Source organism: Rana temporaria, chromosome 5 (assembly GCF_905171775.1).
Source record: "Rana temporaria chromosome 5, aRanTem1.1, whole genome shotgun sequence".
Classification (NCBI taxonomy): domain Eukaryota; kingdom Metazoa; phylum Chordata; class Amphibia; order Anura; family Ranidae; genus Rana; species Rana temporaria.
The window spans coordinates 116993516-117017871 of NC_053493.1; the positions used below are offsets into that span (position 1 = coordinate 116993516).

The window sequence follows — 24356 nt, forward strand, 5'->3', positions numbered from 1 at the left end:
TGTATTGTCTGTAAACTCTTAATTAATCTTAAAAAATAAAAAAACATAACTATGCTTCTTACCGAAAATTTTCCTTTTACGTTGGGTTGGTAAACGCCATTAAAAGAACAGTCTTGTTCCCCATGACATGCAGTGAAATTGAATAAAGTTGACACCCTCTTCAGGCACTGATCTGGGTCTCCGGTCCCCTTAAAACGAACAAACTGATCCGGGTTGTAATTAGCTGGCCGGAATTTGGCTGAACACAGACTTCCGAATATGTGATTCATTGTTAGATTCACTATGTGGTTGCGAGGATAGCATGGGTTATTAACAAAGGCTTGCCCACGTATTCCCTGAATAAAAAACAAAGCAAAAGGTAAAACCATACAGTATATAAAAAGTACTAAGCATTTCAGTGTCGATATATATACAGTATATAAAACTAGTTACTGGAAAATATATTTATAGTTCCTCTTTATACAATTATACAAATACAAAAGGGAATGAAAACCATACACATTAAAGGGATTGCCAAGAAAAATGGAAAATCCACTGTTTGATTGGATCCCCTTTTTGTTGTACCATAGAATGGTTGGCACTTCTCAGATTTAGAAAGCTGTTTAAATAGCTGACTCATTTTTTTGGTCACAAACAGGCTGCTACAGGAACTGATTTTACAAAAACATGCGAACACTTCACTTTTAATACAAATAAGGAACAAGGTAGTCGTTTCAGGTGGTTAGCCCCGTCTTTCCTCTCTCAATACACATATAACTGCATATAAAATACACCAGATGCAGTTCCGTACAGTTTCGTGTGCATTTTTTCTGCACTAAAAATGCATGCACAGTGTTTTCCATGTGCAGAAACTGACCGGAAACTGGCTGCATTGTGTGAACTAGAGCCAACTAGAGCCATTGGAACACATGGAAAACACGGTGCATGCATTTTGTGCAGAAAAAAAGCACACAGAACTGAACGGAACTGCGTCTGGTGTGAACTGGCCCTTAATATCTAAACAGAGTATGTAGTTTGTATGATAAAAGTACCATAATCTTCTGGTGTGGAAATTGGATCCTTCTTCCCCTTGGGGATTCTACAATTATAGATACTATTCCAGATATTTGACATGTAAAGTATTGAGCCATAGAGTAATTTATTACAGTGACCTACTTTTAAAGTGTTACTAAACTCAGGACTAGGGATGGGCGAACGGTTTGGCCAGAGCATGAGTTCAGGCCGAACATTTGCCTGTTCGGCCGTTCGCCCAACACCCAAATTTGCAGGGTGTTCGCCGTGTGTTCACCCCGACGAGGACCCTGCAATGCTATGAGCACTGCACAGTGCATTCTGCGCCATGATTGGGCAAAGCTTTGCCCAAATCAGGGCGCGGTGCAAGCTGGTTGTTAAGGAGCAGAGATGGGAAGCCGGCCACGGCATCCTTAACAACTGATGAGTCATCAGTTTCCAATAAGCCCCCCGACCCCAGACCCCGACATCCACAGCCCAGGGTTGTGGGGAAGAGGCCCTTGTGCCCATCATGGGGACAAGGTGCTTTGGGGTGGGGGGGAAGAGCACCCAAAGTACCCAGAGCACCCAAAGCACCCCCCCCATTTTGAGGGCATGTGGCCTGATATGGTTTAGGAGGCAGAGCATTTGCTCACCCCCTCCCCTTTCCAGGCCCGCTGGGCTGCATGCTCAGATAAGGGTCTGGTATTGATTTTTGGAGGGGGGACCAAATATTTTTTAAATGTTAGCATGGGGTTAACCTTAAAATCCATACCAGACCCGACGGCCCTGGTGTGGACTGGGAGGGGGGATACCATGCCGTATTTTTCTTCATTGACAAACTGCACTGACACACTACATTATACTGCAGTGAAACTGCACTGACACACCTTAATATACAGCAGTAAAATTGCACTGATGCACTTCAATATACTGCAGTAAAAGTGCCCTAACACACTTCAATATATTGCAATAAAAGTGCACTAACACAATTCAATTTACTGCAGTAAAAGTGCCTGACACACTTTAATATACTGCAGTAAACCTGCCCTGACACACTACACTGACACACTTTAATATACTGCAGTAAACCTGCCCTAAGACACTTCAATATACTGCAGTAAACCTTCCCTGACATACTACACTGACACTAAAGTAAAAAAGGAAGGTTGCACTGCACTCACACTGCAATATCACTATATTCACACTACACTGATACTTTACACCCACAATAGATTCACAATAGCACACTATAGCACACTAGTTCCCTAGTACCAAAGAGCAGAGTCCTGTTCTAAATATCTCCGATATCACACTGCACACGGCTGCTCTGGGAAGGACCCTTTTACAGTGTGGGGTGGATCTACGAGCAATGAGCTATGATTGGGCACAGTCATCATTACTTTCTCCAATCATGGCCCTGACAGTGTTCTGTGCCCTAATTGGGTAAAGCCTCATTGTTTCAGCCAACCAGGGCTTCCAATGCACTGCGCGCCGCACAGTGCATTGTGGGGCATTCGGTGGGTCAAACGGTCGAACGCCCCAGCAATTCGGGTGTTCGCCCAACACTATCCAGGACACTGCATTCACAAATCTGGTCTTCCACAGTTCACAGAACACGGAAATGCTATTATTTTAGTAAATACAAACTGTTTATTGCCTTTTCTCATCAGCCGAGCTCTGGTTAAAGCTTGAAAGAGGAGTTTTCATTCTCCTCTAAGGGTTGCATGGCTCCTGACCCTCTGTCTGGACAGTGCTGATTGGCCCTGTGCTGATCACATGCACTCTCCCAAAAAAAAACTCTCTAGCAATACACAGCAAACTAAGCATGTACAGAGTGTACCCAAAGATGTGTGCTATCAGAGATTGATTGAGGACCGTGGAAGAAGAAGGGGAGGATCAGAGAAGACAGGAGCAAACAGCCTTTTTACACAATACGCGGGACCCCTTTGGTTCCACAGTGAGTATAACAAGCATGCTTTACTCCATATACAGACTGATTTTACTTTTGTGGGCTTAGTAACACTTTAATGTCTGAAAATATTTCCATGATGTAAGTTTGAGCCCAGGGATTGTACGGTTTGGTCATTATCTACCTTATCTTTTACAATAAAAACTGTTTCCTGAAGCACAGTAATGCAGTGCCCATTCCTGTGTATTCCCCTGCAGTGCCACTGTCAGCCCATTCATTTGAATGGGCTGGAATCGCGCCCAGATCACACAAAAAGTAGTGTGACTATTTTTGAAAAACACGCCACACCAAATGGCATGGTACTGTAGTACCATGTGATCAGGTGCCAGCAAATGCATTGCATTTGCAATCTGCGTTTGGGGTGCTGTTAACAATATATTGGCACCCGCAGCAGATTGCGAAGGCAGTGTGTTTTTAACCAGTCCTATAAGCAGATCCATTAATCCAAAGCTCTCAACTGTCCCTTATTTGACACAACTGTCCATCTTTTATCACTATTTTTTTATTTCTGATATCTGGGCCTCTAAAAAAAAAATCACAATTTAACTGTCAAGTGTTATGTTGCATTAAACCTTCCATCTAGTCTCTAAATTATTACATTTATTTTGAGACGTTGCATAAAGGAAAGAAGGAGTGGTGAAAAAAGCACTCACGGTTTTAACCAATCCCTTTTGACATATTGATCCTTCATAGTCCGCATACCTGATGACGTAGCAGGAGTTTGTCCTTTGCCTACTTTGCTCTAAAGGTGTCCTCCTTTCCCATATTAGAAGGAGTTTGTGCATAGTGCTTCCCTGGCAGAGCACACACACATATACCATGTCTATGTACATATCCTAATACCTGAGCCAGTGATGCCAGCAGACGTTTTTCAGATTCATCTCTACCATAGCACTGAAAGCTATGAGTGTATACATTGTATTTATAACCATATAGAGTCACTTCCAATGTGTTGTTTGGGTTCTGTTCAGACTTCTCTGGAATAAAAGATATCTGTGTTGAGGCACCACCCAAATCCAAAGCTCCTGTTGTCTCTGCACCACCAGGATGTACCCATGTACTCCAAATGTTTTTCTAAAGGAAGAAAATATGATTATATACACATTCTATGTTTTATATAAACAGTAAATCATTAAATCAGTTTAGGTATGTGGCTCGACAAGGTAAGCACAGGTTTCAAGGAACTAAAGTATAACTATGTGTTTACATTTGAATAAAACCAGAAGCAATAAAATGGTATTTGGCGCAACTTTCACATAGAATAACACTACCGTGTTTCCCCGAAAATAAGACCTACCCCGAAAATAAGACCTAGCATTATTTTCCAGGAGGGCTGCAATATAAACCCTACCCTGAAAATAAGCCCTAGTTTAAAATGCTTGTAAAATCCTATAATCCATTCTATTACAGTAGTTTATAATGTACAATGTGTGTGTTTCTGCAATATAATTGCGGGCAAGAGAGCTCTGGCGCATCACAGAAGCGCAGAGTGGCAAACACACACAATGTACATTATATACTACGGTAATAGGGTAGATTATAGGATTTTACAAGCATTTTAATTCAGTTCACACTGGGGATTCCTGTCAGGCAGGGAGCAAGAGGGGGAGAGAAGACAGCACATTACATGGTAAGACCTACCCCGAAAATAAGCCCTACTGTGTCTTTTGCTGCCTAAATTAATATAAGACCTGGGCTTATTTTGGGGGAAACACGGTATCAAACAGAAACTGCAGCTCTAGTAACTGTTTGGAGGAAGCAAAGCTACCAGTATCGTGAGCGATCCTACCCATCCCTCCCACAGTCTCTTCCAGCTTTTTCCATGAGGTAGAAGGTATTGTAGTATCAACACCAGGACTGTCCGACTGCTCAACAGTTTTTTCCCCCAGGCTGTGAGAGCCCTCAACTTCAATCCTTTTTGAAATCTCTTCTACAACCTATAAATTGTGACCAGGAACGCCTTGTTACTCTTGAATATGTACTAGACACTTTTATAAACACTTTCTGCTACAAAGACTTTTGGAAATATACAGTATATGTACAGTTACATAGTTCCCAGATGTTTATAGGTTTATAATAATTAGTTATTTATTTTTTGTCCTTCACTGTGTTTTTATTCTTTGTATATTTATTTATAATTATGTTTAATTTGTATGTAGCACTGCGGCCCTTTGAGATACAAAATTTAAAGTGGAGCTCCACCCTAAAGTGGAACTCACGCTGATCGGAACCCTCCCCCCCTCCGGTGTTACATTTGACACCTTTCAGGGGGAGGGGGGTGCAGATACCTGTCTAAAGACAGGTACTTGCACCCACTTCCAGGTACACAGTTTCGGGTTAACTGCGGGCAGAACGTCACCTCCCGTCCTCCCCCCGTTGTGCTCAGGCTAAGGCTTTTTGAATACTGCTTTCTGGTGAGTGCAAACTTTGAAAGGTGGTGGTGAATCACGAGCTTTGAAGTGCTCAAAAACGAATTTATATTTGGACACGTAGGGTTATTTTGTGAAAAAATATCACTGGAACTTTTGTGCACTGAATCATGTTTTGTTTGAATCACTATAACAATTTATCATACTTTATTTATGCTGATATAATTGATTGAGCACTAGATAAGAATATACAGATTGGGGTTGGCACAGCTTCCTATTCATACCAATATTTGTGCCACATCAACAGTTTTTTTCCTGTAGTATATTTAAAGGAATAAAACATGGGGGCCTGTGTATGTATTGCGGAGATGTACTAAATATGTTTATTATTCATTCTTCATTTATATATATAAAACATCTGTTTCAATACAAATTAAAAAGCCCTGCACCCTCTTAAAGCCTAAGTACAGTCAAAATCAGGGATCCACCAATACCATTTTTTTTTACCAACACTTTTTTTTAGTACTCGCCGATACCAATTACCGATACCTACCACTGATAATTGCAGCTTTTTGTTTTTTACATTCCAGCTGTCAGTCAGAGATTACCTGGTTTCAGACATCGGTGCATTTGCACAAGTACTGATACTCGTGTAAATGCTTAGTATCGGCACCAATACCGATATTGGTCAAAATAAAAACACAAAAATCAGACCAAAGGGCTTACAGTCAGTAAGATGTGTTCCTTATGCTGACGCCTCTTCTGTTGCATGAAATCCTCCTCCATCAATGCCCCCCACCCCCACCAGAAGTGTGGGGGCAGTGACAGGTTCTCATCTAGAGTGCCTGACTATGGCCATCTTTTCCGCCCAGGTCATTGATTCATAGAAGCCGGTATTAAAGCTTCTATGAATGAAAAGCAATATATAAATGTAAGGGGGGGGGGGTGGCCCTTTCACCCATCTGCCCGTCTTCCATTTATAGATCACTTTTCATTAATAGAAGCTTTAGTACAGGCTTCTATGGCTGGTGGATATGGGCAGAAAGTACAGTTGGGTACCCTTGATGGTATTCTGTGACAGATCCTAAAGTTGTATAAACTTCCGCCACACCAGAAGATTATAATGGGTGGGGGGTTGGACATCAATGGAGGAGGATTTTAAATATAAGAAAAGACATCAGTACAAAGGACTCATCCTACTGGCTACAAGTTAGTATTGTGTTTTTTTTATGTCACTCACGCTTTATTACATTATTACATTTGTATACTGAAATAAGATTATTTTATGTCAAATATCATGGTATAGAAAGCATTCACACACCTCCAAGAAATTTCCCAGTAAGTAGTTGACTGTGATCCATCCGTACACACCTTCCTCCTGACCAGTTATGATGTGAGCGCCTCTAAAATCGAAAGGCTGGGTTTGGAAGTAGTTCTCAATACTGGCAAGGACTCCTTGAGCGGCACTTTCATTTTTTAACCTATGTGGTTTACAGGAGACAAAATGCTGAAAACTAGAAATATTGATTTGCAATGGCAGTCATACAAAAAAGTAAGAGCTAGTATTTACTGTTCCTAGTTTCTGAATGTAAAATCAAATGTGTTGTAAGTGACTTGATATGTCTGATGCTGCTGCAGTGTAATTTATAGGAGGACACCTCTTTCTATAAATGAATCACTCACCGGAGAAGCCTCATTCCCGCAGTTGCTCCCAAATATGCCGGAGTGCTGTTTTGCTGATTATGTGGTATTGTATCTTTTACTTTCTTCATACAGTTATCTATATTCTCAGCCACTTTTTCAGGTTCAGCAGCATAACTGGAAATGCCAAGGCCTGAAGACATAGCAAAAGTCAAATTATAACCTTAGCGTGGTATGGTCCTTTAGGATTGTAATGTACCTTTTAACAGAACTGTTAAGAATAACCCGTCTTTAAATCATGTATGGTTACTTAAAGTGAACATGTGCCCAGAGCATGTACACTAAAGTGTTTATAAATGTTATATATACGGCACTTTATTCAGGCACTTTATTACAAGCCCTCATTCATCAATGCATAAAAAAGCATTGCGGAGAAATACATTTTTCAACTTCGCACTGAAATCTTATATTTCTTTTGAGAGCAGATCTTGTCAGCCCTCACATGTTGTTCTAAGCTCTTAGAAACCAACTGAAACCCAACTTTAGAGTCATATACCCGGATTCAAAAAGACTTACGACGGCGTATCAGTAGATACGCCGTCATAAGTCCGAATGCGCGCCGTCATATATTTAAGCGTATTCTGGAAACCAGATACGCTTAAATTTGGCTAAGATACGACCGGCGTAAGTCTCCTATGCCGTCTTATCTTATGTGCATATTTACGCTGGCAGCTAAGGGCGTGTGCGTGGATTTACGCGTCGAATATGTAAATGAGCAAGATACGGCGATTCACGAACGTACGTACGTAAGTACGTACGTACGTACGCCCGTCGCAGGAAGATATGCCGTTTACGTAAGACATACGCCGGCGTAAAGATAAACTACCAAAAAGATGGTGCAGCCCATGCAAGGTATGGACGACGGAACAGCTGTCTTTTTTTTATGTTGTTTGCGTAAGCGTACGTGAATGGGGCTGGGCGTAGGTTACGTTCACCTCGAAAGCATTGAGCCGACGTCGTTACGTAGGGAGTATTTGCAACGTGATTCTGAGCATGCGCGCGCATGCGCCGTACAAACGGCCCTCATTTACATGGGGTCACGGTTAATTTAAATGTAGCCCGCCCACTACATGCCTACTTTGAATTAGGCGGGGTTACGCCGGCCCATTTGCGCTAGGCCAACGTAACTAACAGAGCAAGTGCTTTGTGAATACTGTACTTGCCTCACTATGTTACGTCAGCGTAGTGCAAATGGGATGCGTTACGCCGGCTGAAACATACGCCGCTCTACCTGAATCCGGCTATTTGTATGGATCTTTGAGAAGTAATGACTTTATCTTGCAAGCAGCTAGGGATGTAAGTGAGTGCTTATTTTAAAGTGTGTTTGCTGCTTGTTAAGTATATGTAAATAATTAAAGAGTTAGGACCTGGGTCTGAACCCGTAACCTCTGCTGTGTCTGCCAATATCTCTTCTTGCTGAGCCTCCTGAGATGCTAGACAGCATTCTTTCTGATCCATTGAACAATCCTGCTTTGTGCCTTTTTTCTGCTGAACCTTGAACGCCTTGCTTCTCCCATGAGCTTCCTATGTAAGCCATGACTTTGCCCTTCCTGTTTGCCAGATTTTTGTGCTCTCTCCAACCAAATCTCACTCTTGTCGCTCTTGCTGCCTTCTGCATCTCTTCTACCACTCATTACCCACTTTTGGCTTGTTCTTTGCCTATGCTTCTGCTTAATCCCAACCTGTGACCATTGCTACTGACCTTTAGCTTGTTTACTGACTACGATTCTGCTTGATCACCAACCTGTTATATCTGCTATTGTACCTCGGTTTGCTCACCTCCTGGAGGTGTGACCCTGAGTACTGCAACCTGGTACTTATGTGCGGCAAAACCCATCTCCACCACCAGGAGCTCTGGTGAATACCAGTTAGTGCTTGGACTCCACACCTCGGGTGAGCCCACATCATATGCCAAGATGACCTGCTGCTGAACTTATCCAGCTGGTTGGTGAAAGCTTCTCCACTGCTTTAGCTACTGGCCTCCCAACCTGACCCCGGACTTTGACATAGAGTGGGATTAAACCCCAAAGCAAAAATTTTGTATACTGCAGCTTACCAATTTTTACATTTGGCGGCTGCATTAATTTTCCTTTTTAATACTTTTTTTTCCTTTGTTTTAACCTGGTGATAAGGCCATTAATGGTGATAAGGCCATTAAGTGCTTTTTTTAACCTTCTTTAACAGACCAAGCTTTCCAGAAAAGTGGCCATTAGAGGGTTAAGACAAAGCCACTTAACACTGAAAAGGGTGCTTACAATGGTCAGCTTTTATTCATTTATGTAAAACTATTATCTCAAAAGAAAAAAAACTTTTCCTGTAACTGCTTAAAAAGTGTTATCTGAAAATCAGCTTTAGTTTTTTTAGTCAAATCTGTCTAAATCTGCTAGTACATCTAGCACTACACTCAGATTGACAATGCTGCTGTCCAAAGTGTCTCCAGACAGGAATTGTGGGCCATATTCAGGTAGAAGTGCGGCGGCGCAACGTAGCATAGATACGTTACACCGCCACAAGTTTTCATCGCAAGTGCCTGATTCACAAAGCACTTGTGATGAAAACTATGCCGGCGGCCTCCGGTGTAAGCCTGCGTAATTTAAATGGCCGTGTGCCATTTAAATTAGGCGCGCTCCCGCGCCGGACCTACTGCGCATGCTCCGTTTCTAAATTCCCGCCGTGCTTTGCGCGCAGTGACGTCATTTTTTTCGAACGGCGACACGCGTAGCAAAATTCCGTATTCCCGGACGGCTTACGCAAACGAGAATTTTTAAATTTCGATGCGGGAACGACGGCCATACTTTATACAGCAATACGTTTGCTGTGTAAAGTTAAGGCACCAAAAACTACGACTAACTCTGCGACAGGAAACTAGACTAGCGGCGACGTAGAGAACGCGAAAATCCGTCGTGGATCGCCGTAACTCCTAATTTGCATACCCAACGCTGGTTTACGACGCGAACTTCCCCCAGCGGCGGCCGCGGTACTGCATCCTAAGATCCGACAGTGTAAAACAATTACACCTGTCGGATCTTAGGGCTATCTATGTGTAACTGATTCTATGAATCAGTCGCATAGATACTCTGAGAGATACGACGGAGTATCTGAGATACTCCGTCGTATCTCCGCTGTGAATCTGGCCCTGTGTTCCTGGCCAGATAGCCAGGTGAAAATAAAGGCAAAAATTTAAAAAACAAACAAACAAATGAAGCCACCGCAGTTAAAAATTGGTATGCTATAATATATAAAATGTTTGTTTTTGAAGGCTTATACTGTTTTAACCACTTGCTTACTGGGCACATATACCCCCCTCCTGCCCAGGCGAAATTTCAGCTTCCGGCACTGTGTCGCTTTAACTGACAATTGCGCGGTCTTGCGACGTGGTTTCCAAACAAAATTGACGTCCTTGTTTCCCCACAAGTAGAGCTTTCTTTTGGTGGTATTTGATCGCCTGTGCGGTTTTTATTTTTTGCGCTATAAACAAAAAAGAGCGACAATTTTGAGAAAAAATACAATATTTTTTACTTGTTGCTATAATAAATAGCCCAATAAAAAAAAAAAATTCTCAGTTTAGGCCGATACGTATTCTACATATTTTTGGTAAAAAAAAATAAAAAAAAATCGCAATAAGCGACTGGTTTGCGCAAAAGTTATAGCGCCTACAAAATAGGGGACAGAATTGTTTTTTTTTTTATTATTTTTTTTTTACTAGTACTAGTGGCGGAGATCTGCAATTTTTATTGGGACGGCGACATTATGGCGGACACATTTTTGTCGCCATTCACATTTATACTGCGATCAGTGCTATAAATATGCACTAATTACTGTATAAATGTGACTGGCATTGAAGGGGTTAACACTAGGGGGTGAGGAAGGGGTTAAATATGTTTCCTGTATAGTGTTCTAACTGTAGGGGGAGGGGGGTGACTGGGGGGGTGACCGATCTGTGTCCCTATGTACAAGGGACACAGATCGGTCTCCTCTCCAGAGACAGACGCTGTCTCTGTGTGAGCCGGCAATGAGAGATGATCTCAAATGTTTACATTTGAGATCATCTCTCATTGGCCGCACAGATCGCATAGTAAACGGCCACTCTGATTGGCCGTTCGCCACGATCTGTGATTGGCTGTGTCCAAGGGACACGGCCAACACAGAGTTTCCCCGCTGCGCGCTCGGGAGCGCGCGCGGGGGACGCCAAAAGGGGCAGACGTCAATTGACGTCCAGTTGGATTTTCAGGTCCGCGCTGTAGCCGTCATTCGGCTATAGCACGGGCCTGAGGTGGTTAAAATGGTTGTAAACCCTTGCATACAGTCATGGTCAAAAATATTGGCACCCCTGCATTTCTGTCAGGTAATGGACCACTTTGTTCAGAAAATTGTTGCAATTACAAATGTTTAGGCATTCTCGTGTTTATTTCTTTTGTTTGTATTGGTATCACACAAAACTATGGAGAAACAAAAAGCCAAATCTGACACATTCCATGCAAACTTCCAAAAATGGACTGGACAAAATTATTGGCACCTTGTCAAAATTATAAGAAATCATTTAGACCCCTTTCACACTGAGGAGTTTTTCAGGCGGTACAGCGCTAAAAATAGCGCTGCTATACTGCCTGAAAAACTCCTGCCCAGCAACCTAAATGTGAAAGCCAGAGGGCTTTCACACTGAGGCGATGCGCTGGCAGGAGAGAAAAAAATCTCCTATCAGCAGCATCTTTGGAGCGGTGAGAGGAGCGGCATGTATACCGCTCCTTCCCATTTAAAACAATGGGAAACCGCGGCAATACCGCCCGCAATGCGCCTCTGCAGAGGCGCATTGCGGGCGTTATTAACCCTTTATCGGCCGCTAGCGGGGGTTAATACCGCACCGCTAGCGGCCGAATCCCTTGGTAAATCCGACGGTATAGCGCCGCTATTTTTAGCAGCGCTATACCGCCACCGCGGCTCCCTGTAGTACAAGGACCTGCCTGATTGCATTCAAATTGAAACGCTTAAGGTTTGACCTCATATTAGATGGTTTTGGTAAACCTGAAGAGAAAACCATCAGGAAAACTGATAGTGTGTATGGGGCTTTACAGTAGGTAAGCACTTTCTTTGCGCACTTAAGCATTCTATTTGGAATTCGAATTTTCGGAAGATTGTTATATATATTTTTTCTATTTTATTCTCTTTTGTTCTAATTTTCGAATTTTCAGACAGCCAGTATCAATAGTCTAATGCAACATCTGCATTTAAATAAAAAAAAAAATTGAATGTGAGTGCGTTTTTGAATTTGAATGCCAATTCAACAATTGTTTTCAAATGCAATCAAATTGCACGGGAGTGTCCGGGACCCGGAGGACCCAGAAGACCCGGCGCATCACGGATCGCGGTAAATAGCCGCTGATAGCGGCTGTTTACCACGTGATCGCTCCGTCCAATGATGGAGCGATCACATGTAAACAAACCAGCGTCATTTGATGACGCTGGTTCCTCCCTCCTCTCTCTGTACCGATCGGTACAGAGAGAGGAGAGCGCGGGTGTCAGTAGCGCTGTGGGCTGGATCTGTGACTATTGCAGTCACAGATCCAGCCATCCCTGCTCAGCCATCCCTGCAATACCCTGCGCAATACTCTGCAATACCCCGTGCGCAATACTCTGCAATACCCCCTGCGCAATACTCTGCAATACCCATACTCTGCAATACCCCCTGCGCAGTACTCTGCAATTACCCCCGCACAATACTCTGCAATACCCCCTGCACAATACTCTGCAATACCCCCTGCACAATACTCTGCAATACCCCCTGCACAATACTCTGCAATACCCCCTGCACAATACTCTGCAATACCCCCTGCACAATACTCTGCAATACCCCCTGCACAATACTCTGCAATACCCCCTGTACAAAACTCTGCAATACCCCTGCACAATACTCTGCAATACCCCTGCACAATACTCTGCAATACCCCCTGTACAATACTCTGCAATATCCCCTGCACAATACTCTGCAATACCCCCGAACAATTTTCAGATATTGGCACCATAGCTTGTGGATGCTATAACTTTCACAAAGACCAAATAATATTCACCAATTTGTACTTATTTTTACCAAAGATATGTAGCAGTATAAATTTTTAGCAAAATTTATGAAGAAAAATTACAAATTTGCTAAATATTATAACAGAAATAAAGAAAAATTATTTTTTTTACAGAATTTTCAGTCTTTTTTCTTTTATAGCGCAAAAAATAAAAAACCCAACAGTGATTAAATACCACCAAAAGAAATCTCCATTTGTGGGGAAAAAAGGACAGAAATTTCATTTGGGTACAGTGTATGGCTGAGTATTTGTCATTCAAAATGTGAGAGCACCGAGAGCTGAAAATTGGTCAAATTGGTCAGGTTATTAAGGGGTTTAAGTGCCCAGTGGTCAACTAAATTAATTTATTTAAATAACCAATGAAAATGAAATTAAACTAAACAATTTTTTTCATCCTGTACATGTCTACAGCCTATAGACACATGCAGGTTAGCCTCAGTGAATCCCTCCCCCCAGCCCAGAGACTGCAAGATTTATTCATCTGGTGATGACATTACATGGGCTTAAAAAAAAAGAATAAACCCATGAACAAGGGAGAGAAAAAAACACTGGATGGTATACATTGGAAAGGGAGGCTTTGGATTAACGATAGCTGCTGCCCGGAGCTTTAAAAAATACAGTGTACTAATGTTTATACTGCAAGATTAATTAGATCTTTTTAGCCTGCGGAGGCAAACAGATTACGTTTACGGGAATTATATTTCTGTTTGAATTATGTCTATGTTAATTTAATTTAGTTGAAATTTCATTCCGTGTAATTTGCTACCATTAACAGTAAGATAAAGGTCAATCTATTGCCCAGGGTATATTTTGCACCATGATGAATTATGGAAATGAAGCAATGACACATAATTTCATCCTTACCATTAACATTGCACTTGTTGGTCTGGCACACCACTCCAGTATTGTTTTCTTTCTCTGCAGGCCACTGGTATACATAGACCGTTGTTCTTGAGGATCCTGCATCCAACACTATGCCATACTAATCAAATATAAAAGACATAATAAGCATGTTTGGTTTATTACTGGTAATCATAACCATAAAATATATGCAATAAAAAAGTACTTTGGGCATTATTTGTCAATGCCTGAAAGGAAACATTTATTGCTTCTCTTAAAGGTGTTGTAAAGGTAAACATTTTATTCCTAAATAGCTTCCTTTACCTTAGTGCAGTCCTCCTTCACTTACCTCATCCTTCGCTTTTGCTTTTAAATGTCCTTATTTCTTCTGAGAAAACCTCACTTCCTGTTCTTCTGTTTGTAACTCCACACAGTAATGCAAGGCTTTATCCCTGGTGTGGAGTGTCGTGCTCGCCCCCTCCCTTGGACAACAAGAGAGTCAGGACGCCCACTAACACACAGCTCTTTTCTCTATCTGCAACGTAGAGAACGTCCTGACTCTTCTGTTGTCCAAGGGAGGGGGAGAGCACGACACTCCACACCAGGGAGAAAGCCTCGCATTACTGTGTGTAGTTACAGACAGAAGAACAGGAAGTGAGGATTTCTCAGAAGAAATAAAGACATTTAAAAGCAAAATCGAAGAATGAGGTAAGTAAAAGAGGACTGCACTAAGGTAAAGGAAGCTATTTAGGATTTTTTTTTTTACCTTTACAACCCCTATAAAATCGGCGGGAAAATGTTTTTTTTTTTTAAAAATTGACAGCGTCGCGGGAAAGAAGGGTCTACTTTTACAAGGTGTAAACAGTTTACACTTTGTAAAAGCAGCCCTAATTTTGCGACGGCAAACTAATACTTACGGAGAAAAAACAAAGCGTAAAAGCTTTGTGGATCTCCGTAAGTGCTAATTTGCATACCCGACGCTGGATGTCGACGAGAAATGCCCCCATCGGCGGCTGCGGTACTGCATCCTAAGATCCGACATATGTCGGATCTGCTGCCTATCTATGAGAAACTGTTTCTATGGATCAGTTCCATAGTTAGAAACAGGGATACGACGGCGTATCAGTAGATATGCCGGCGTATCCATTTTGTGGATCAGGCCCTAAATGCCTTATAAAAGTAACATTGACATAATCACAGTGCTGCTTATAGCCTGTGCAGAGCTTGGAGAGAGACTCAGCAGGTCTTCTCACTACAGGCTAGAGTGCAGAAAACGACAGGAGGGCGAGTACAAGACCAGCCATCCTGCACAAGGAGAGAGGGCACCTGTGACAGAGTTTTATGTCAGGAAGCTCCCTTACAAAGTCGTTGTGGTGCTCATTCATGCTCGATTACATTACAGATTTCAAAGAAATACAGAAATAACCAGTGGCGGCTGATGTTTTTCTTGGGGGGGGAGGAGCGGCAAACAACCACCCCCCCCAGTAGTACCTCAACCCCCCCTTGCGGTCTGCTGGTCGGTCCATCACTAACTCTAGCTAGGCAGAATGCATCGGGGATTAGGCAGTGGGCATCGAGCAGCAAGCAGTAGGCATTGTGTAGCGGCTCCTGTGTCCTTTCCTCCATCAGCCGTGCGTCTCCTCCGTCTAGGTGTCCAATAGGATTGCCTGTCCTTTCAGCCAATCAGGTAACGGGTCTCAGACCCACTTCCTGCGCAGAGTGCTATAGAGGAAGATTGGCTCTTGCTATTGCGCCCACTGTACCCATCACCCTCGACTGTCCATTGGATTCCACCTGCCGCTGGTATTTTCTGTGCGTTTTGGCACAGTTCACCTGTGGAGCAGTGCGGAAAACTGCAACAGTGTAGCAGTTTTCTGCACCACTCTGCACCACAGGTGACAGCTGTGGGGAAGTGCGAACAAATGCATTGTTTCCCTTGCAGAAAAACACAGCTCTCTGCTATAGCGTGAACAGGCCCTAAACCGTCACCAATGCCCCGTACACACAGACAGGATTTCTGATGGGAAAAAGTCAGTCGGGAATCCCGACGGGAAAAAAGAGAGCCAGTTCTCCGTTTTTGGCAGTTTTCCCTTTGGAAAAACTGCGATGGAGCATACACACGGGATTCCCGGCCAAAAGCTCTAATTGCAGGTTTTTCATCGGAAATCCCGGCCATGTGTACGAGGCATAAGAGATATGGGGATTGATTTACTAAAACTGGAGAGTGAGAAATCTGGTGCAGCTGTGCATTGTAGCCAATCAGCCTCTAACTTCAGCTTGTTCAATTAAGCTTTCCCAAAAAAACATTGAGGCTGGGTTCACACTACTACACTACTTTCATCCTACTTTGCTCTGTGTTCAATGTTTCCCTATGAGAGCGTCTTGTAGTGTCCTACACAAGTCGGTCCGACTTTGAAAATGCTCCCTGTACTACTTTTGGTCCTACATTGATCCTACTTCAGGCCCATTGAATATCATTGAAGTCAGACCAAAGTAGTATCCTGTTCATGAAAGTAGGATGGATGTAGGACCAATGTAGGATAAATGTAGGACCAATGTAGCAGAGCAAAGTAGGATGAAAGTAGTGTAGTAGTGTGAACCCAGCCTGAGGCTGGGTTCACACTACTACACTACTTTCATCCTACTTTGCTCTGTGTTCAATGTTTCCCTATGAGAGCGTCTTGTAGCGTCCTACACAAGTCGGTCCTACTTTGAAAATGCTCCCTGTACTACTTTTGGTCCTACATTGATCCTACTTCAGGCCCATTGAATATCATTGAAGTCGGACCAAAGTAGTATACTGTTCATGAAAGTAGGATGGATGTAGGACCAATGTAGGATAAATGTAGGACCGATGTAGCAGAGCAAAGTAGGATGAAAGTAGTGTAGTAGTGTGAACCCAGCCTCAAGCATGTCTCCAGCCACACCTGTGCAGAATATCTGACCGACAAAATGAACACAGTTCATGGACTTGAGGCTGGGTTCACACTACTACACTACTTTCATCCTACTTTGCTCTGCTACATTGGTCCTACATTTATCCTACATTGGTCCTACATCCATCCTACTTTCATGAACAGGATACTACTTTGGTCCGACTTCAATGATATTCAATGGGTTGAAGTAGGATCAATGTAGGACCAAAAGTAGTACAGGGAGCATTTTCAAAGTCGGACCGACTTGTGTAGGACGCTACAAGACGCTCTCATAGGGAAACATTGAACACAGAGCAAAGTAGGATGAAAGTAGTGTAGTAGTGTGAACCCAGCCAAAGGCTGGGTTCACACTACTACACTACTTTGATCCTACTTTGCTCTGCTACATTGGTCCTACACTGATCCTACATTGGTCCTACATTGGTCCTACATTGATCCTACTTTCATGAACAGGATACTACTTTGATAGTCTGACTTGTTCTTTGACCAATCAAAACAATCCCAGAGTGAGATAAATTCCTTTTACTGCTGCTGTAATCACAAGTTGGATGTCAAAAGTCGGATGGTTAGGACAAGGCTCCTACTTTGGTCCGACTTCAATGATATTCAATGGGCTGAAGTAGGATCAATGTAGGACCAAAGTAGTACAGGGAGCATTTTCAAAGTCGGACCGACTTGTGTAGGACCAGTTAAGACAGCTCTCATAGGGAAACATTGATTTTCACACGTCATGCTACATAAGCTCCCAATGTAGGACCGTTGTCGGACAAGTGTGAACCCAGCCTAAAACTGGAAGTTGATTGGTTTCTATGCAGAGCTGCGCCAGATTTTGCACTCTCCAGTTTTAGAAAATTAACTCCAAATTAACTCAATTTTGTCAGCCTGGCTATTTAGATACAATGGTGCTCATCTCGCAGGTACATGTAGTTTGGTCTGAAACATGCGTGCAGTTTATTATATTTTCAAAAAAGCCCTAGTTTTTTACATTATATCAAACAATCATTTTCATTTTGTTATTATTAACATTTATTGACTCATATGTATAGCAATTTTTTTTTTAGGTTAAGTCGTTTTTTTTTACCTTTGGACCAGGAGAAATGGCCTGTTCTTGGTGAATCTGAACATAGGCAATGGCAATAATAACGGATACACTGATTAACAGAAATAGGACAGAAATAACAAGAGATATTTTCCTTTTCAAAGCCATCCCAGCACCTGCAAGGACACAGATAAATATTAATAAACACAACAATAAAAATAATAATTTTATGAGTAAATAAATTCTGATCGAAACATAGCTTCAGACATAGTAATCTTTGCCTGTAGGCTGGTGCAGATTTTCCTCCATCCAGTAGGTGGCACTTTGGAGTGAAGTTGGTTAATGGTAATTGTCCCTTTAGTGTCTCAGATGGAGCAGCTGTCTGATTGGATGCTGCAAACCTCTGGTGACCTTCAGGGCCCATCTTTTCTTATTTATTTCGCAATCTCTTTTAAATAAGGGTCTACTGCGTCATTTTGGCGTGCTTCTAGTGAGTGAATGGTATAGAGAGGAACTCGCTTGTGATGGACAGTGAATAGCTCAGGGTCAGGTTCCTGACGAGGAGGGATGGTTTAGGGAAGGCTCCTTCTTCATTATACACACTCTTGTGTTCAGTGCACAGATATTCTCCACTTACACCCAGAAGGAGCATTAAACTTGCTAACAAAAGCCATCCTCTGGTAAAATATAGTATAAAAATGCTGGGAAACTGTACATGCTCTGAACTGTTTATATCAGTGCTAAAGATCAGTTTATTTGTTACTGTGGACCACTGTGCAAGAGTAATAAAAAGCATACTTCCCAACTTTCTGAGATACGGATGAGGGTCACCCAGGGCTTTTTTTCAGCGGGAACATGGGGGAATGCAGTTCCGGCACCTCTAGCACTGAATGTACTGTATGTGATGTCAAGGGGTGCTGGGTTGTGCTACAGTGTCTATTGCTGCTCGGGATCTAGTGTTGTTGGAAGGGATCTATTTATGCAGGGGGAGAGTCATTGAGGGGTATCTATTGTTGATGGGGTGGGCCTTATGTTGCTGGGAGAGTCAGTAGTTGCCTGGAAGGATCTACTGTTGAGGGAGAATTCTATTGTAGCTAGCTGTTGTATGGTCTATTGATACTGTCTGTGTGGGGGTCTGTTGTTGCTAGTGGGGTTTATTTTGTTGAGGGTGGTCAATTGTTGCTAGGGATCTATTGTTGTTGGCTGCATTGGATCTATTTACAGCTTTTCTTGTTATCATTAACAAATTAAAGGGGCAGTACTGGGAGGTGGGTAAGGGGTGGGACCAAGGAATGGTGCTCGGAGGTAGGTAGTGGTAAAGATGGGGTAACTTCAAAAGGAAGAGTTCCTGCACCTATTCTCTGAGAAAAAAAGCCCTGGGGACACCTATTAGCAAAAGTATGTAGGCATAGGACGCACCCCCTGCCATGCCCCCTATAAGAGAATTATACAAACAAATTATTGGTTAAACCCACTAAGTGCTTATGTTATCACTACTATTCCTTTAGACTGGCTTCTGGAATTCACAACTGCAGCAATTTAGACATTAGATTAAAGGTTTAGCACTGGGAAACACTTTTCAGATAGATAATAGTGCATTTTATATACAACTTTATAGACCAGACCAAAATGAGGGACAAATGAGGAGGAAAGAAGGACAGCAGGAATTTATTCCAAACAGAGGCGGCTCTTTAATTAGGCAAATTAGGCGGTCGCCTAAGGACTCACACTCACAGGGGCCTCGCGGCCGCCTAAATTACCCAGTGCATTAACCCAGTTTTGAGGGACAGGGGACCTTAACGTTGCTGTGCTCAGGCAGCAATAAGAGCCCTAGTTTAGGAGTGGGGCCGCCAGCATCCCTAACAACCAGTAAATATCGGTGACACCACCCCTTGTGATGTCAATGACCCAGCATGCCCTCAGTCAATGATGTCACAAGAGGGCGGGTTGAGCAGGTGACATCACCGGGTGGCCCCGCCCCTTAGCTATTAAAGAGCAGGATCTGGGAGCCACCTTGTTAAAGAGGGCTTCCAGATTCCGATAAGCCCCCTGCCCACAGACCCCCACAACCACTGTCCAGGGTTGTGGGGAAGAGGCTCTTGTCCTTGAATTATTTTTCCTCATCATTGGTGTGAGTGGGGCCCCATGTCAAGTTTTGCCTAAGGCCTTACAAAGCCTAGAGCCGCCTCTGGTTCCAAATCAGCGACAGTCTCTCCAAATCAGGGACAGTTGACATTAGAGCTATATACACGGCAGAGTTGATTTTTTAAAGGCTGCACAGTTGCCCTCTGCAAGAACAGTTGCTTCAGAGCTTAGTAAATGAGCAGAAGCTCTGTTGACTTCCATCATCCATCATCCAATCATGTGCAAGTAAAAATACTGTTTTTTTTTTACTTGCGTCAGGATCACCGAGATCAAATAATCTCTGGCTGCAGGACATGTTCATCTTTTTCGCCATCATCATAAATGATCGCCAAAAAAAACACAATTAGAAGGGTCAAAACGCGTAGGGGGATATCATGTGGATGACCACGTTGTAGTAATATGTAAACAACAAGTTCCATATAATGTGTGTTTTTATTATGAATAATGGGTAATGTTATTTTCGTGTCATTGCCAGAGCTCATTTCTACAACTTGAATTTACAAATGACTTTTTGATATAATAGATTTGTAATGAAAAAATTAAATACATTAATTGTCTAATATTTTTCTTGGCTGGTAAAAAATCCAGTGGGGGAATTTTCCATTAATGATATAAAATTGCTCATACTCATGCAACCACTCTTTTTATCATCTTTATAGTGATTATTTGGGTTCTCGACAATGTTATTGTGCTTTTGTTCCTAGGAAGCATGTCTGCTAAATGTTATAAATGGAAAAGGCCTAAGCAGTTTATTCTCTTATTAGTTTCACCCTTATGTCTTATCCTTTATATGCCCCACAATGAAATTGAGTGTGACACCCCTGTTATAAGTGATCACATTCCCTCACATTCCCTCTGTTCTCAGCTGCATAAGAGCTGTAGGGAGGAGAAACAATAGGACACTGAGCATCCCAGTGAATGGCTGTGCAGTGTGTTCTCCTGCTTAGTGTGGTCAGGTTTTAATAGGAAAGCAGAGGGACTGGCAGGAACACCAGGGATATCACATAAAGGATTCAATACAAAGAGAAAAGGAGATTTTTTTTTTTTAAAGAAATACATAGTACCAGGAATATGAAGTTTTGGGGATACAAACACTTTAATTTATGAACACGCATTAGGTCGGCAGGACCCCGCTCTTTCACTGGGAGTGGGGTGGCAGAGGTACGCTGGAAGAGAGGGCACAGGCTCAGCAGTGTCCCTCTTATACATACATCAAGGAAGGTGTCTAATACAGCACAACACTTTTCACAGAGGGACTCTGTACAATTAAATACTGTACACAGTGTACGGCTCATCTCTAAGCCGGGGTACCACCATAATGTTTGATTTTCACAATGCCTGGTCTCTAGCATTAATGAGCGCATACACAAATAAATTACACCCACGTGTAGAGCGAGTAGGCCCCACTCACATGCATCTTATGACTAATTTTACTTTAGACAAAAAATATCACAAAGCATTTGTATCTCATGAAGCATTTTTAGCTAATACAGAGGACTTTTTTTGTTGCCCATCATATGTAGCTTGTGCTATTTTTTGTAAACATTAACTGTACTTGCTTTAATTTCTGTATTCTCAGTGTAGAACAATTTCACATAAACACTAAAGTCTCATTTACTGCTATTTACAATCAAAGCCATTATGCTTTTATGACTAAACTTAACACCTGCTGAGTAGCAATAAAGTGGTTAGTCTCAAGTCTGGCTATAGAAATCCACAAGGTGATAAAGAGAAATGTTTCTGCTTGTGATCCTCCAGTAAAAGAAAAATGTCTTCTGGTTTCCAAAAAGAAAAAAAAAAGTGAGATACTGGCTGGCAGGATTGTGGACAGTGTATATGTGTCACCTAGATTTGTCATATACGGTACACATAGTGAGGTGCTCCAGGGCTTAGTACTGTTCTGGGTCCTGGACCCCTGGAAGCTTTGTAGTGCTTTGGATGGGAATAAGTCTCCACTCCTAGGCCCACATCTTACCAGGTAACCATTATTAGTCTTTGCTGTCTGACAGCTGACACTCACATGCTTTCTCTGCGGTGGGAGCTTGCATCTAGGTGAAAAGGCTTAGTACTGACAGAACACTAAAAAGATACAAGTGCTAAATGGTAGGAGACAGGGCATAGTGCAAAGTGAAAGAGATCAAGGCCGCAGTATGGACTATGTGTCTGAAACTAAGGATTTTGTGGGCATATCAAAAGTACATACAAGTTATAGGTTCACTTTGCACTATGCGTTATCATAAAATGAGTGCATGCAGTCAGGTAGGAGCCAAACAAAAAATTCTGATTGGCAAAGGATAAGACTTGTAATCCTGAATTAAGTAAGATCGCCACATTACTACATGCGTAGCCAGCGTTTGTGTCATGGACAAGTCTGCCCACTAGATGGCGATGGCACGCACGGGCACGCACAATCGAGCTAACGGCGCGTGTGGTTAACAGTGCACGGGCACGCATGGTAACGGTGCGTGGGTGCGCACGAGCGGTAACGGCGCGTGGGCACGTGCGGACGACATCTTGGTGCCAAATAGGACTATTTAAGGGTGCTGACCCTGGGGCCTCTTGCTGCTTGATCGACTGCGCGTTCTGAGCCCAAACCTGACACCTGTTACCCGTATCTACCTGTTCCTGAGACCCGGCTTGCCTCTGACTACCCTTGATCTCCAGGAAAAATAAATCTCGCGCCAAATGAATAACACTAAATTATATACTTGATAAATCAAGTGACTAACTGAGTGAAGCTGCTCCCAAATAAAAAAGGTGACTGACTTGCATATATTGTGTAGTGAGGTGAGGGGCGCTATATCAAAATAGTGGATGCGTGTCACAATGTGCGTTTGAGTAGTACACAGTGTAACTGTGTGCCCAAATCTATGTGAAAAACCAAACAGATTATAGTCTAAACTCTATAAGTACAATAGTGCCAAATGCCGTGGAAAATAAATAAAAAAAAAAAAAAAAATTAAAAGAATGTCCAGCAAATAAATAGTTAAGTGCAAAATGGATCCAGTGTTGTATCAAGTCCAGGTGCAAAATGCAAATAATCCAATCCCAAATCGCAGGGAAAAGTGCAAATGCTACAGTGCTTGTGAATCTTCAAAATAGCCAAAGTGCGAGAAAGAAGTGATCCGCCTTCACCTATAGGTCACCAGAATAATAATGGATGGCTCCTTACCACACGGTGTTGACCAGATTACTTAAAATATGGTCAATCAGGCTTGTTTTAAATGAGGATCAGCAGGGTCTCATTGGATTCCAATGTCAGCGATTGCAGCAAATGGTGTACCAAGAAAGGAGAAGAGATACCACCATAGTGTAAAACCATTTAATATACAAAAGTTAAAATTACAATGCCAAATGGCCTCTTACTGTTGCTGGTGCCCGTTCCCGGCACTGAGGCTGTAGGTGGTGGGGATAGTAAGACAAGATAAGAGATGGCCGCGTCCTGGTCCACTAGCGTGCGTTCCACCGCTAGTTGTCCATCAACCAGTGAGACCGGAAGTGCGTGGCTATGCGTGCGCGCTGGGATACCGCCTCGACGTCAGCTTCCTGAAGACGGTTTAACTGAAACGTGACGTCGAGGCGGTATCCGAGCGCGCACGCATAGCCACGCACTTCCGGTCTCACTGGTTGATGGACAACTAGCAGCTCCTTGACCTTCTCTCCTCCTGGATGGACCGGACTGCCGTCACAGACCTGTCACCTGCCAGAACATCGATCATCAGAGAGGTACTCACTGTGATGACAGTCCGCTGCGCTGCCCGACATCCTGTGACGTCACTGCCTGATCGAGGGTGCCCTGAACATCCCTGCTGACCTCACACCACACTCCTGTCATCATCATGCTCCTCGTCATCCCCCTGTTCCTGGCATTCCACCATCCCACCTCCAAGGCCTGTCATACATTTTATCACCTCCCTGTCACTTCCTACCGCCCACCCACCCCTGTCATCTCCATCCTCCCTGTCACCTCCCTGTCATCTCCATCCTTCCTGTCACCTCCCTGTCATCTCCATCCTTCCTGTCACCTCCCTGTCATATCCATCCTTCCTGTCACCCTCCTACCACCCACCCCTGTCATCTCCATCCTTCCTGTCACCTCCCTGTCATCCATCCTTCCTGTCACCTCCCTGTCATCTCCATCCTTTCTGTCACCTCCCTGTCATCTCCATCCTTCCTGTCACCTCCCTGTCATATCCATCCTTCCTGTCACCCTCCTACCACCCACCCCTGTCATCTCCATCCTTCCTGTCACCTCCCTGTCATCTCCATCCTTCCTGTCACCCTCCTACC

The 24356-nt window shown here is 43.0% G+C and overlaps 1 protein-coding gene across 1 annotated transcript in view; it reads right to left on the reverse strand.

Annotated features, from left to right (window-relative positions):
• The window catches only part of ENTPD3 (ectonucleoside triphosphate diphosphohydrolase 3), a 92798-nt gene that overhangs the window by 43280 nt on the left and 25162 nt on the right, over window positions 1–24356 (reverse strand). Inside the window, exons 2-7 of the mRNA XM_040353051.1 lie at window positions 17964–18097; window positions 13971–14088; window positions 7015–7165; window positions 6653–6812; window positions 3806–4036; window positions 63–335 (exon numbers count right to left, since the gene is read on the reverse strand). Of these exons, the coding sequence (XP_040208985.1) occupies window positions 63–335; window positions 3806–4036; window positions 6653–6812; window positions 7015–7165; window positions 13971–14088; window positions 17964–18089 (1059 nt within the window). The 5' untranslated portion in view covers window positions 18090–18097. The remainder of the gene's footprint in view (window positions 1–62; window positions 336–3805; window positions 4037–6652; window positions 6813–7014; window positions 7166–13970; window positions 14089–17963; window positions 18098–24356) is intronic.